Raw genomic sequence first — 16,383 nt, forward strand, 5'->3', positions numbered from 1 at the left:
ATATTCGGCGCAGGTGTTCTTAACTGGTTTCTTTAGCTATAGATTCCGCCACATGGCAGGAGGAGGTTTATAATCAGGAGTCTGTCACAACTGGCATTCAGAAAAATGCCCTGGCACTTGTTTTACTTAAGTGTTGGGTACCAGCAGACAGAAGCTGTTGGTTTATTGAAAAACTGGGACCTAACACTTCATACTGATGGTTGGCACAAAAGAGCGAATCGTTGCTTTATTAGCTCTCACTTTAGTGTGTTACGTACTACAGGCCAAACCCTGTGGGTCGATAGCAAAATCTCTTCATGATGGGTCTGGGGCCAAAGAATCAGACCTTGTATACAAAACAGAGAAAGACTTAACACAGGACACAGTGGCTCACAGCACAAACATAGGCTCTATCATCCTGAATTGATAGCAAAGTATCATTGGAAACAAAGACTGGACTGCCGGAAAGTTCTGGGCTTTCATCATGAAATTTTTACACAATTACACTCTAGGGATGGAAACTTTTTCAGGGAAATAAGTGTGTAAAGGAGACAGGCATGGACCATCCACACACAACTTAAGAGTGCTGAGCTCTGGGAGGCAAAATCTACTGGATCTTCTCTATTCTATTAACAGCTCTCTTGAATCAGCACGTGGCCAATCCAACAACTCTGAGGGGGAGAAGAAGTCCTCAGAATGTGCTGGAGGGGACAGCTGTACGACACATAGTCTCTGAGGGGAGGCTGTTTTATCAGGATAAAGAAAAGATAGTAACCTGAGCATGTTGCCTCTCCCAGGTAATTTAGCAGTCTGGGAACGAGGCCAGACTTCTCTGGAGCATTCTACTCCATGTAGTGGACTCCAGGTGCTTTGTTTCTTTGATGTGACAGGTTTTATCATAAAGATACCACATCTGATTTTTTTTTTTAATTTCTGAAGATCTCTTTCCCAGAAGCGTTCTTCCATTCAGTTCTGCAAAACCCCGACTCAAATGAAGTTTCTGACTCAGTCCTGAGCTACATTAGCAGAGAGGTGAGGAAGTGAGAGGGATCTAATCAATCCTTCCTTCCTCCTGAAGCAAGATATATGTGTGTATTATCCCTCCCCCCTAATTTTTATTGTAGAGTGTGATTAGAAGGAGGAGAGTAAATGATCTGGAATAAAAACCTCAATACATGATTTTAATTTGGCACTTTGGCCTAGCATGGATTTAAATAACATTGTAGTTACTGTTTTCTCATTAGCAAAACTAGAAGGCCCAGATAAAACCTTCGGTTCTATGAATAGAGCATTTTTCATTAGAATGTTTTTCATTGCAAATTCCTAGACTTGGGTTGATACTCAGATCAAACTGCATGCACTTATATATATTTTTTTCAATCCAGAAATGTTTTCACCATAATGGGATTGAAATGCAGTAGAAAATCTCCAACAGAAAGATAATCTACTGCAGCATAGTGGGGGCAGTTCTAAAAACTTGCCTGCCCAAGTTTTTCTGGAATGTTAACTGACAGTAGGATTATCTATGTGGCAGTCAAGTCTCTGGTAGGATTGAGATTTGCCATGGGCTAGTGGTCCAGCCTCCTATCTTCATATAATTAATTAAGCAATTAAGCTGAGGTGTTAAAAACACTGTATTAAACCTGTAATACCAGAATTTTTTAAAGTGTTTTTCTCTCCTCCCACGAGAAAGGTTGGAAAAGCCTTTAAATATATGTAGCCAATTTAAAAACTATTTATTAGACATTCAACTTGTAAACAAAAATTCTGAGTTCTCTCACAGATGAACATAAGTATGAATCTGTATCAAGATAAAAGTGCTTTGGAAGCATTATTTAGAGTCTATTTAAGGTCTATGCTCATTTCCTCTTATTCTAACCACATTAAAGGATCAATGATTAATCAATGGATTCAGCGATTAAATTAAATCAACCAGATAAGCTTGAACTGGTCCTTCAATTAAACTCAAGTCAGCTGTTATTTGGCCTTTTCCTCATTGGAATTACTCTGCTCATTTTCTTATATAAGAAAAAAAGCTTATTGCACAGTATCTGTCTTTTCAAAGCTCAAAAACATTATTTGCATCCTAAGAACCTAGTAGTTGGTATAGCAGTACTTATCTTTTTAGCTTGTGTCAGTTTTTGCCCTAATAATCACAACACATCCCTCCATCAATTGTTTCACATCTATGAACCAATGTCAAGACATCACAGACTGTCCAAAAAGTTTAACACGGATGTGACAATTTCCCAACCCTGCAAAGCCCCATCCCCACCCTGGGGTCTATCAGTCATGACCTGGTTTGCATGGATTCTTTGTTCATTGTTCAAACCATTCACACAGAATGGGATAAAACTTTATTCTTTTAAATTCCACACATAAACAAGATGCTGAGAAAGCCCTTGTCATCTCTGACAGAGAAGCGGAGCAGCTCTGTTTCATGAATGACAACACAATTAAAGCTAAAATAATATAAAAATAATCTGAAAAAAATCCCTTTTACTGTACACTCTCAAATAAAGCAAGAAAGATAAACAACGGTTTTCTTTTTCTGCTAGCCAGAAAACGTGTTCCTATTCATTTGGGCTTTGAAGTTGAGTGTACCCCACATCCGCGTGCATGTATGTGTGGTGATGATGTATAATCTATGCAGTGTAGCCGCTAATCATTTCATCTAGTTTGTCTAATCATGAAGCTACTTAACCAATTAGAATACTAGCATATCACATTGAACAATTTTACATAATTGCTTCTTTGAAATACTAGGAATGTTTACACATTTATTTGGCTTGTAAAGGACTGTATTACAGATAATATTATATTATCTAGCTTTCTTTCTTTCTTTTTTAAAGAATATGGCTCTTAATAAATTGATTTTGAGTTCCAGAGCAGAAGTCCCTTTTAAAAAAATTTCTGAAGCTGACTTGAAGCAAGAAGATCTTCTGATTTGGCCAAAAATATGACGAGTATTTTATATCATTTAAAATTTGAAGGATAAGTCTATAGGGGGCCCTTTGTTGTCAACTGTTCCAGCCAAACTTGCCATGAAGTATCTCCACTTGACCAGCAGAGGGCACTTTACACACCTCTGCATTGCTCGGCGAGCAAATGCAGATGATGCGGAAACACAGTGTTCACCCAATATCAGGAAGAGCCCTGCAGATTTCTTTTTGAGATTCACAAAAATATAGAAAATATGGACTGTACAACAGGGTTTCATTTGGGAAGTCATGAGTGTGTATGTGAAGACAAATAGAGAGGGGGTATACATAGTGTGTCTGTCGGATTGATTGGCTCCCTTCTTTCCCCACTCTCCTTTTCCCAGCTCAAGAACGCTATGGGGCTGGTCCTTTTTACCGGTGGTACAGAATCCATTTTCAAATCATTTGGTTGAGTTTTAACTTTTCTATTTTGTATTTACTCTTCTGTTCAAAAGCCTGGGGCAACTGAACCAAGGAAAATTCTTTACAGCTCATTTCAGAGTAGAAATTACAGTGAAATTATCAGGAATGCTCTGAGCTGGAGCCACCCCTTTAGGACCTGGTCTGCACTGTTTCCATCCTCCCAGAAAGAACCTTGGAAAAATATCATGCCCATTTGGTGCTGGCAAACTGGCTAGCCCGAGACTGTGTTAGGAAGGGAGAAAACACCAGTCATCTCTTAGCTGAAATACAATTGTTTACATCCGTTTTCACGAGAGGTGATTAAGACGTCTTTTCTCACGAGGGGCTACAGCTACTAACCTCTCTTAAAAAGGCTTTAATTTTTGCAAAAGCATTATGGTTCTAGATATCCACCCTGTGTCTCTTCCATTTTGATCTGTTCTATTGGCTCCAGCTTAGTGTCAACAAAGATTAGAAAGGATTGTGTGGGTATGTGCTCGCACAGTTGCTTAAGCAAACTTCTTTCATTCTTAGAGAAATAGAACACTTAGTACATATGTTTTCCCCATAGAGTGTTAATAGCTTTTGTTTACCTTCTAGTTCTTTCTCTCTGTGCCTCTGGTTCACTTTTGTTCTCCTCTGTCCTAGAGCTGACAGGTAAGGAGGGAATGGGGTTTCCCCAGCAGCAGTCCTTTGAGACGGAGGTGTCCTCAGTGAGTCCTCACCCAAAAAGGATCATAAAACTTACTGGGTTAAGTCAACCTTATTATCCCTAAGCTGCCTTGGGTTTTGTGTCTGCTCATGTGTTTTGTTTTGTTTTAGCTGCACCATATGTGATTCCTTGTGCCATTTTCTTTTGTCTATTGTTTTTCTTGATGACCCTGAGCTATGGCTTCCTCCTCAGTTCCAACACTATTCAGCCTTCGTTGTTTTCCTCCTCTTGCCGATGTAGGCCTCAAAGAAGAAGTGACAGAAGAGCACAAGGTAGCTGAGGTACATGAGTGAGGACCAGAAGATGTTCTGAAAGTGAGAGTGACACTGGTCATGTTGCATCCAGTAGAAGACCAGGTAGTTAATGACACAGCCCATCAGCATCTGAGTGATCTGGGACAAGGTGATGAACATGGCAAACTTCCGGGAAACTCGGAAGCCAGCCGCTCGCAAGGCATAGTAAGAGTACATCACGGCGTGCACGCCGTAGTTCATGGTCATGAACCAACCACCCCCGGCTACCATGTCCTTGTAGGAGTACCAGGAGTACAGGAGCACAGTGATGTGGTGGTACCAGTGCAGGAAGATCAGCTTTTGCTTCCTCAGAATAATGAATATTGTATCTCCTGAAAGACAAAGAAGGGAAAAGACGTACGTGAGCCCCTCGGCGGTGACATAACGATAATTCATATTTCCACGACGAGGTAGACAGCTTGAACTAGTCCTTGACAGGGAGATGGGCTGGGTTAGAATCCTGGACTGATGTCTGCTCGCTCTGTGGGCTTGGGCAAGCTACATATCCTCACTGTTTTCCAGTTTCCGTAAAATGGAGGCAACAACAGTAGCTTGGAATTGTCTGAGGACTAAGATGTGTCTGAGGACTAAGCAGTGTGCCATCTTGGCCCGTGGAAAAAACACAGTAGATGTGACTTTTAGAAAGATGGCTTTACACAAAATCTTATCGGTCTTTGATCTAGAAGGGACATTAGCAATCACGTTACCCGATTTCTAACTCGACAATAAGGTTTAGGAAATATTAGCTGGAAGACTCAAGTGACCTCTCTCAGATCATCCGTCAATAAAGAGAAACAGATCAGAATTCAAGTGCCCAGCAAAAGGTTCACAGGCCGCTCTAGAGTCTCTTTCTTTGGTATATGGTGAAAGCTACCCCTAAAAAACCTATCTGTGTGAGCGCCCTGTAAAAGGTGAAGCCTTGGCAGACACTTGGCAGTCAGAAAAGTGAAATTGAAACAAAAGGCAAAAATAGAAAAAGAGAAGAAAAGTCACCTTCTACCATATTTGCTGAAGATAGTAACCTGAGTATTTCATACCAATGAATCGAGTGATAAGAACTGAGAATGACACATTTTTGTGAAGTTAACTGTGAGAAAGCTTTCCGGAATCTTTATTAATAATGTTCTTTTGGGGATCCCTGGGTGGCGCAGCGGTTTGGCGCCTGCCTTTGGCCCAGGGCACGATCCTGGAGACCCCGGATCAAATTCCACGTCGGGCTCCCGGTGCATGGAGCCTGCTTCTCCCTCTGCCTGTGTCTCTGCGCCTCTCTCTCTCTGTGACTATCATAAATAAATAAAAATTAAAAAAAAATAATGTTCTTTTGAAGAAAAAGACCACCATTTCTCAGGTAGGAAATTTATGTTATAGAAGCTAGAATTATGCTCAGGTAGGTAGATGCTATTTGTATGTAATGAGTCTCTAAAAAGCCTTAGGGATATAAAAAAATATACTGTAGAACACTTATGTACAAATGGATGAAGAAAAAGCAAAGTAACACATGTACACAATTCCATTAATGAGTATGAAAAAAGGAAGAGACATGGGGGACAAAATAGGACTTATGCTCCATTATCTATCTTTGCTATCTCTGTGTTCTTCTCAGGTATGGGAAAACTCAATCTCCTTCAGGACCTTTGGTGAAATCACACTTGATTAGTTTCTGTACAACAAGGAGAGCTAGCAGGTCCCTCTTCTCATTCTGAAATCTAATTAAACACAAAGGGAATTAGTACTTATCCTTGTCTTATCCCTCACACTTCAAAACATTTGACACTAGGAGAGGTCAAGGAGTGCGAGGCCTTGGGAAGTGTTTTAAAGTTCTGATGGACATGGTTGGAATAACACAGGTGGTACCCCATTCCATTCAGCAGGAGCTATCTGTTTCTCTACTGAATCATTAAACATTATTACTTCATATTTGTTTAAAACAGAAAAGGAGAGCTACCACCAGTTGCTGCATTTCCAAACATGTTTATTATAAAATTTCCTCTGAATTCCTTTTCTCCCTTGTGAGATGCCTGACATATTATGCCTATAAATGTCAGACAGACTGATCATGATTGATGGTGATAGTAACTCTGACTTGTGTACGTCAGGGACACAACTGGTATCAGGAGACCTTCTTAGTGTTCAACTGTGCTATTTTTGTGTGCCTGTCAAAGAGCCACCATTTCTGTGTAATTACTACTCTGTGCCTCCCTTTGCTCAGTAAACTATAATGTAGACACAATTATTTCAGCCTACTTTTGTTCACAGTGGAGAGAAGGTAGAAGTCCAAGGAATTACACGATATGAAACAAATTCAGTCATTCATAATTGAGAAGATGTTTTTTTTTATGAGCCTCTAAGCATGAATGAAATGTATAAGCCACACAATATCCACATGCATTAAGTTATATGCTATAGAGAAATAAGTCTCTTATCCTTTCTAATTCTTTAGATTTAATTTTACCTCAATCATCACCCTTACATTAAAACTTTATTGTCTAAAGAACAATTTGAGTGTGAGGAGAGTAATAGGGAACAAAAGATACACCTATTAGAATGGGCTAACCTGGAATGAAAAGCGGAACCTATAATTCTGGTATTGAAACTTGTATTGTGTTTTTCCTGTTGGCCTGAGTAGGGGGTCTCAGATCTCACGAAGAGGGGGCATGAATGAGACACATTAGGCCTTTCCATTTAATATGAGGGAGCTGGAGGTGAAGGACATGTCATGGCTTCATTTTTTTTTGAAGATTTATTATTTTTGGGGAAAGAGAAAGAGAGAATAAGGGGGGGTTAGGGGCAGAAGGAGAGGGAAAGAGAAACTCAAGCAGACTCATGCTGAGCACAGATACTGACATACGGTTTGATCTCACAACCCCTGAGATCATTACCTGTGCTGAAACTAAGAGTTGGACACTTAATCGACTGAGCCACCTAGGGGCCCCAATGTTATAAGGTCTTTAAAACATGAGATCTTTGAGTTCCTTTAAGAATTTTTTTCTGGAACAGACATACAGGATGGCAGGTGGAGTAATGAAGAGGGGTATTTTTCAATAATAGCCCTAGAGCCTTTCAGGAACACTATTCCAACGCCATATCAAGGTTACTGTCCCCAAGAAGGCTGTTGATGTAGGGAATGGTAGTTTCCACTGGGTAAGGGAAGGGGAGACTGGTGAGGTTCCAGAAGGGCCTCTTAAGACATCCTATGTTGTTTTTGTTGTTTGTTGTTGTTTTTAATATTGCAGCTGAGATGCATCAGTCACACAACCCTGGAAGTTATACATTATTTTTCTTCTGGGGAAACTGCATAATATCGCACTTGATTTGTCATGAGCCAGTCATACCAAGATATGTATTTACAGGCCTGCCAAAAGCTACTAAATGACCTAGAAATGCAAACCAAAGATAGGGACTGTGTATTTGATGTTGGCCAACCAATCTTTCTTGGTCAAAGGTCTGGTTGGCATTATGGGAAGAATGTTGACCAACAATAAGCAGTGGGACTTTTGACTCTTGAACGATTCGGCCACGTCACGTATTTTAGTGACCGCTGGTTCATGTTTTCTTTACCCCAGTCTCTCTAACTTTTGATTCAGCCTTTTTCGGCCAAGAGCCAGTGGGCAGGGAGAACATGGTATTCGCAGTCCAAGTGTCCCTCTTAAACTATGTACCTCTAGTCCATGTCCCTGTTAAGTACAGATGTCTGTGCCGCTTTGAAGAAGTCAATCAGCATTTAGAAATCCCCAGGGCACTCACAGTAACCAAAAGGCGGGGGAGCCCACTATGTGTGGTTTGTCATAGATGGCTGTGCCCCTCTTCGCAGAGTTAGCTGGAGCTCTGCTGAGTCAGAGTTTCAAAAACAATGACAAGCTCAACTGAGCAAGGACCTAGACTCAGAGCAGATGTTTCCAAGTATTAACAAAAGCAAATCTCAGCAGGTTTTAATATGATTCAAACAGTAGGCGCGCAAAGATTTTGGCACACAAAGCAGGTTGGTGGTTCTCTTCTCATTTGTTCTAATGGATCGTAACTCTATAATTCACTGAAATGAGCTCATTGTTTTCTGCTGAAACAGAAAGCCCTTCTTGCTATTAAAGAGTTCAGTGAAGGAGGAATGGTGATAGTGTTTTATGGGTAGTGTCAGTGGAGAAGATGAAAAAGTGCTAGAGAAGCATGATGGTGTTGATTGTGCAATAATGCAAGTGTTCTTAATAACACAATCCTGGACACTTAGAAATGGTAAATGTTATGTGTATTTTGTCTGCCCCCCTCCCACAAAAAAGTACAGAGAAAACTGCAGGCATGCAGATTTTGGTGGGAAAATAGAGTTTTAGTATTGAACACAGAACAACTATTCCTTCTCACAAGAACCTTCTCTTTCTGCTGTACAGAAGGGAGTCTAGAATCTTAGAGTATTGTAAAACAGAACTTAGGACCTAAAAATAAGAAAAGTTCTCAATAATCCAAGTGGGTAGATCTTTCTTAATTAAATAGTAGCAGCAATGTCTTCTAGGAGTGAAAAGACTGAAAAGGGATTTAACTTCCAAAATGAACAAAAAGGCATCCAAGAAAATGTGTTCGCTAAGTTAGGGCTAGGGGCTGGTTATCTCTGAAGCACTCAAATGGCACTGATTTTTGGATCTATTTTGATTCAGCAGTTTAGTTTGGGAATACTATTGTCAATAAGCTCCAGAATACTTGAAAGAAAATAGGCATATCTTAAAATTGAAGAAAGGGTACTCTGACCATGAAAATACCTCTAAAATGAATCTGAAACCACATAAAGAATATCACTAGCCTCATTAAAGAACTAGATCAAGTTTAGGATTTTATTTTTTTTCCAACTCTTTAGCTCATTGTCAACACTTCAATCCTATTATTTTAACTGTGAAGAAATGGATTGTTTGATATCCAACCTACAAACCACTATGGTGAGTGAGGCTTCTTAGGGAAAGGGATTATCAGAATAATGGCACAAGGGACCACAGAACAGTTCCTTCTGGGCTCAAGAGGGAATAGAATTGTGTTCAACTATAATGTCGACATTGGGGCAGAAAGGAGTGGCATGTCTGGATCTTGATTAAATTAAGACAGGTGATTAATTAGCAGGATCCAGACCAACACTCTAACAAGACAGAGGACAACAGCCCAAATATCTCTAAGGGTTTCACTAATGGCTCATATCTGGAAATCCTAACTCTGTCCGCCATCCTAAAACTTTGATGTCCATCTGGAACAGAAGATAGGAGGACAGACAGTACAGGTCTACTCATGTCTTTGAGGAAAAATGACCACTATGAATAGGTTGAGGTGGCTCTTCAAGAAATCATTCTAAAGGTAAAAGGGATTATTTTAGTTTCAAGTCCCTCAAATACAACTGGATGAAATTCAGAGCACAGACAAGAAGCCCTTGCAAGGAAAAGGATTTCTAGAAGCAAAGAATGAGAGGTTCCTTTTTTGCGATTTAAGGTGTTAAGGGCCAAAAGCAGAGAGGCACCATTGCTAATTTTTTTTAAAACTGTTGACAGTAGTAACATAGAAATTGTGAAAGTGTTCAGTGGTGGCCTGTAGGGGGAGTCACATGTTTCATGCCTTTATTGTATTCATGCATCTGTAGTCAGTACTGTATCAAAAAAGATGAGGAGTATAATAAAGATACTTATTATACAGCAAAAATTAAAAGTCAGAGAGAGGTGATATTTCTCATAGTGAATAATTCTCAAACATTAATAATGCATGAATTTTAAAGAAAATGTCATAAAACCCCAATAGAATACATGAGAATACATGCTCACATTCTCAGACCAACAGTTTGAGAAAAAGTAATCTGATTCAGAAACGCTATGAATCTAAAGAATCATTATGAAAGAAATATATCTGGCAAGACTGTCTTTTGTTCCATCTATAAATGAAAACACAGAATTTAAATGTTCCCATAGAATTCTGAAATTCCTAAAAACACATCTGTCTTAGGCACTGTCTATAGCTCCAAGTTTAAAAAACATTTTTCTAGCCTAAAATTTGGCAGCTTGTGCTCTCAATTCAAATAGGAAAAATAGCCTCCTGGGGCCTGGCTCATACAATTCATATCCTAAATTTTTTTTTAGAGGAATTAGACATTCCATCCTAGCCCCTATTAAATGCCTATTGTAGGGGTTTAAATATGTTAAGTGAATGAATGACTACATCCTTACAAATGCATTTCAATCTAAGTCTGCTTTCATGGGCTGTGTGTGTGCACACGTGCACACACAACGGTGATCTAGTTATTTTGGACTGTAGAGGAACCATTTCCATACCCTTGCTCCTCTTAGCAAAGGTTTTCCGAAGTCTTCCTCTGCTGCTCTTCCCTTGACTTTGACTTGGGAAAACAATGGTCAAACCAACTGCCCGCTCTTTGTAGGCAGCAGGTGTACAGCAGCTGGTAGAAAGTGGATAGGATGCCAACCTACATATCGGAGAAATGTCATATCTTTTGTGAACTGACACAGGACATGAACTAAAGATACTTTATAAAGAAAGACTGTGGATAGTTCGTATTGTATGTGGCTTATAAGGAAAGTACAACCTCTAACCCCCTTTTTAGGAGAAAGAGGAGAGGGAACACAATCTATAAGTCTTTTGAACTAAATAATACAATTCTTAATTCCCAATAAAAAATTTAAAAACTCAGAGAATCAATAGGTGTTCCCTAAGGATATATACGAGTTTGTGAGATGCCGGCCAGTACTGCTCATGAATGAACCCAGAGTTTATGATCACCAGCAGATCCCTTTCTCCAGCAGTAAAGATGTTTTCCTGGTGAACCACATTCATATCGTATCCCTGCCACTAATTTGTCACTGTTTGCATGAACCTGAACCACACTCATATTCAAAACCATTAAAGGGCTAAAGGAAAAACCTTAGGAATCTATGTACATAGCCAGGATTTTTTATTCAGTTCTAGAAGGAGAGCCATACTCCTCTTCTCCAAGGCCCATCTCTTGGATGATTCAAATCAAACAACACCAGAAACCAGCCCTTAGCATTTGTTAATTAGAACATGAGGACACCCAACGGAAAGCCTAGTCTCCTCATCTGAATCCTAAGGCCGGGGTGAAAGACTGTTTCCACGTGGGACTGGGAGAGAGCTGCATTGCGAATGGATTCTCCTCCATATTCTCATTTTAGCACAGCCGTTGGTGTGCCGGACAGAAGGGACTGTGTAGATTACATATGCCCCTGGAAGGGATTTTCAGTAGTGCCTGGAAGTCCACACGCTTCTGTAAACTATTTTGCTCTTTATATACACGATGTACAACTGTCAAGACGGAGAGAAGGAGAGGAGAGAAAAAGACTGTGAAAAAGTTAATCAAGCACTGAAATTCATTAATTATAACTTTCCTGCAACCAACAACACAGGTTGTTGTTTCCTGCAACAAACAACCAAATTGTTTCTTTGTTCGTTTCAAAATAAATACCATGGGTGTGTAGCAACCAAGGGGGGCAGGGGGTGGAAACGGAAGGAGAGAAGACACTCACCTAGTTCGGGTGCTTTGCTTAGCACAAATGCATAAGCCCAGAATTTGCTGACAGGTCCATTGTAAAAACTCTGGTCACAAACTGACTGCTTCAGGCCTTTGGTCATCAGAATGTACACCATATAAGCACCAGTTCGAAGAGCACCGAATATACTTCATAATGAAAAGAGAAAAGAAACAACATTCAGGAAAAAAATTTCATTTCTGACATTACCCATACTTAGAAGACTGTCTGCCACTGATGGGAAAGAGATATACAGATGATTCATATTCATTTGCATTGATCCAGAAGCATCATCAAATGTTTTGTAAACAAGAGCAACAAAACTCAGTGCTTTATTCTGAAGACCATCCATACACGGTGCTCCTTGCTCCCCATCGATGTACCAAAAAGAGGTCACGGCAAAGCAGAATGGATTCAGAGCAGGATCGAATGAAGAAGTTAGTGACCTTTATGCTTCAGCTTGAGAACTCTCCCTTAGGGATGAGATGGGATTGGCTGAAAACTCTTGGAACGATCAAGTCTGTCCTATGTCTAATCATTTTCGAAGCACCCCCCACCCCCCGTCCTGCTCCCAGCTTGATTGCCTGAATACCTGTTTGCTTCTCTCAGCCAACTCTTCCTTTACATTTGGACTGGCCTTATCAGCGTAGACCTCCTCAGCTACCTATCCTTTTGGACCCCTGCAGGAGCCTCTAAACCACAACCGTCATCGGTTCCCCCCTTATACTCTCTGATCCATCTCTCTCCCGGAAGCCAGCAGGAGAAGCTAGCTCTCCACTCAAGTTCACTCCTCCTACTAGTGTAACCACATACCAACACTGTTCGAACCCTGTTCTTCCAAGTCCCATCTCGTGTTTGCCTCCACACAGGCAAGGTACTCAAAGATAGCTGAAAAGTAAACTGACTTATGGCTTTTTTATCAAGGAACTGCCAAGGAAACAAGAGAGTTCAGAAATGTGTTGAGCTCAATAATGCAACCTGGAGAGTGAGAGAGCTTTGCAGCTGGAACAAGCAGTCTCCATTCCAGAGTGATCCCCTAGGCATATGTCCTAGAGCACGCAGACCACGCTCATGACTGGAAACAAAGTTGGCTGACCGCGTGGGGAGCCGTCCTTGGCCATCCTTCTTCTGGCAGCATCCCTTCAAGGGTCTAAGTCAGTTAGGAGATTAACCAGTAAACAGCTGTTGCAATGTGCAGCAGCCTCACCAAATTGGGACCAGGAGTTTTCGTCTCTCTTCAGAGGCATTATTGTTTATTTAACATTTCTTAAGAGTTGCTTCAGAATAAGTCATTTAGGGACGCCTGGGGTGGTTCAGCCCAGGGCGTGATCCTGATCCTGGAGACCGGGGATCGAGTCCCACATCAGGCTCCCTGCATGGGGCCTGCTTCTCCCTCTGCCTGTGTCTCTGCCTCTCTTTCTCTCTGTGTCTCTCACGAATAAATAAATAACATCTTTAAAAAAAAAAGTCATTTACTAAGGCCATGGGGTCCACACACATGCATCCACCAACCAGAACTAAAGATCAACTTTCCATAAAACCAAGGTAATAAAGTTGCATTCCTGGCAATTGTTTATTAAGTTGGGACTTTGTAAGTAGTTTCTCAAGTGATGCACAGCCTACATTAAATGGAGTTACTCTTTCCAACATATAAAATGATCCTGCATAGGATTTTTGGTGTCACTTTACAGTTGTAGATCCTATTTAATCCTTTAGTAGCTTCCTGATGCCTACAGAATAAGAACCGCACCCCCCCCCCCCAACTCCTTAATAGGACCTACAAAGTTCTGAATGGCTTCTCTGTCCTCAGTCTCCACCCTTCGCACCTGCTATTCTCTTCCTGCTCGGTGCAAGCCAATCATTCTAGCACCTTCTTATTCTTATCCGTTCTGTTTCCTGCCCTAGGAACTTTGCATATATGTCCCTCCCAGGGAGCTTTTCTCCCTGTTCACCCCAAGGCTGTTCCTTCTCACTTTATCTCAAAGAAATGTCCCCTCCTAGTGGAATGACCTGTGTCTTTATAGTCAAAAAACTGTCCTAACTGAAGAGCGGAGAACTGGATTTCATTGGTAAAGTCAGGTAATGGAGATTTTTCTGTCTTACTGGAATTAATTTATGTGTTGTCTACCTCGTCGGATGATGGCTAAATTGTAATATGAAAAGTTGCCACCATTACCAAGTTAAGGTACTTGGCACATTGGACCCTTTGTGCTGCTATGAAGGTAACATGGAAGTATGGATGTGGACAAAACTAACTCAGAGAGGATGGCAAAGTATTCCTGCAAAATGTGACCGAGCTATGGAGTTAACCAATCTTTCAATGACCCTATTGCAAGGCTTCTTGGTTTTGATAAAACTTTTTTATCGTACAAGCGTTTGGGGTTCTGCTTTCAATTACTTGCACTCCAGGAGACGTAACACACAAGATCTGATTTTCAGTAGATCTTTGAACACTAGTTAACATTTTGTGGCTATGCAATGCATCTAAGTCAAAATACTGCTGGTCAGCTACTTACTACATAAGTTATCTGCTTTCCATAAACCAGTGGGAAGGAAATAAGTCAATGACTTTTGAATAAGCCCAAAGCAGAGAAACACACAAGTGACACAACTTTCAGTATGTATCACTCTCTGCTCATTAGTCCCTGGTCTAGGACTTTTCTGAACCATTAGCATATTGTCTGAAATATGTGATATTATAAATTGTACTTTTACAACAGAGTTATTTTTAGCCATTTGGTGTTTTTTTTTTTTTTTTTTTTTTTTTAGTTTGTTGCCTCCAATTTTAGTGGTTCTGATTTCAAAATGACAATTTTCTCATTTTTTCAAAGTAAATAAGTAAAATTCTCAGTAAAAAACCAGAACCACTAAGTAAATTTAACGGTACAGCTCATACATGGTCATTTATAGTTTTATATTTTCAGGTAAGTGGAAGGGGAATGTTCTGTTCAGGCGTTAAAGATTGGGGTGTTGCTTTTGTTTTTTTGTTTTCTTCATTCTGTGAACTAGCTAATTGTAAGGAAATAGTGTAAAAACTCATCTTCATTAGTAACCAATTTATCAATAAATCACATCCATCACTGTTGTTGAATGTTCAAAGACTGAAATGGATAAGAAAATCTCTTCACTAAAGGAGCAGAGTTTAAGCTCAAAAACAAAATAAAACAAACAAAAAACACCCAGAGCTAACGCCAGCCCACTGTACACAGCAGGTAGAGCCTCTCCTCTACTGTGTTTTGCTGCTAGACTCTGTGCTTTACACATGATCAGAGTAGACAGTGCCTCTGGAATAGTCACTGTCCTTTAATCTTCTTGAGTCTCAAAAATCGTTGCAGTTTATACCCGATTTCTTTCTCTCTCTTTTTTTAAGATTTTATTTATTCATGAGAGACACAGAGAGGCAGAGGCATAGGCAGAAGGAGAAGCAGGCTCCATGCAGGGAGCCTGATGCAGAACTTGATCCCAGATCCCGGGATCACGCCCTGAGTCGAAGGCAGACGCTCAGCCTCTGAGCCACCCAGGTGTCCCTACACCCGATTTCTTTAAGTATTGGCACAGTTTAATTTATTCTTTCAACTGTTAAATATTTATTGGCAATGTCCCCGGTGCCGGGGTGATAAGAATCAATAAGTTTACTCTGGCTGGTGGTGGTGGTGGTACTGGAAGACTTCAGACGAAGTGGTATTTGACTTAGAGACAAATAGGTGTTTGAAGTTTGGAGGTCAGGGTACAAGGAGGTCATCAGAGCACCGGAGAATTAAAAATTTCGATATGATGTTGCCACAATATTGCTGGCAACAAATGTATAGCACATATTATTGTCCCATATCTGGACATAAGCCTCACTCCCTAAGCTCTGAACAATAAGGCCGACTCAGAACAGAGGACAGTGCATTTTTCAGGGAAACCGTCAGTGCCAGCCATCGGGCCTATGTGTCTGTGGGCAAAGGCGCTTTGTTGTGATGTGACAATGCTCCTGCCGGGGAGCCGTCAGGGAGCTACTTAGCCAAAGGGATGATTGTCATCTGTGAGAAGCCAGTAGCTCTGCCCCTGGTACATCTCAGCCATGGTATACTTTGGAACCATGTGGCTTCTTATTCTAACTAGGCACGGGCCGTTAGGCTATGATACTTTACCAAAATATATTTTAGGTCAGGAGACATTTCCTTCTTAAGTTACTTCATCCTTTTTTCTTTAATTAATTCATTTATTTAAGTCATCTCAACACCAATGTGGGGCTCACAACCCTGAGATCAAGAGTTGCATGCTCTACTAAGTTACATCATCTTGAGAGACAGTGTTATGTAAAAGGCAAATATGCAGCTTATGTTTTGCTACTCGCAGTCTTGTCCTTGCTTATACTCGTGGCAGATATTTCTGATCAATCTTGACACTCTTTCTGGCCATGCCTGGACTGAGCACCAACACTCTCAACCACTCTAAACCATTCTGACAAATGAGGGCTGCAAATTCTAGTCACACAGTGCTCTCACTTGCTCATT

At 40.6% G+C, this 16,383-nt stretch overlaps 1 protein-coding gene across 3 annotated transcripts in view; it reads right to left on the minus strand.

The window, feature by feature from the left end:
- Window positions 1-1,690: 1,690 nt before the first annotated feature.
- ELOVL6 (ELOVL fatty acid elongase 6) overlaps window positions 1,691-16,383 on the minus strand; it is a 138,260-nt gene continuing 123,567 nt past the window's right edge. For all 3 annotated transcript variants that reach the window (XM_077882292.1, XM_077882293.1, XM_077882291.1), the window contains exons 4-5: window positions 11,879-12,030; window positions 1,691-4,699 (exon numbers count right to left, since the gene is read on the minus strand). In XM_077882292.1, coding sequence (XP_077738418.1) covers window positions 4,275-4,699; window positions 11,879-12,030 — 577 coding nt within the window. In that variant the 3' untranslated portion in view covers window positions 1,691-4,274. The remainder of the gene's footprint in view (window positions 4,700-11,878; window positions 12,031-16,383) is intronic.

The sequence above is a fragment of the Canis aureus genome, chromosome 33 (genome assembly GCF_053574225.1).
Source record: "Canis aureus isolate CA01 chromosome 33, VMU_Caureus_v.1.0, whole genome shotgun sequence".
Taxonomy (NCBI): domain Eukaryota; kingdom Metazoa; phylum Chordata; class Mammalia; order Carnivora; family Canidae; genus Canis; species Canis aureus.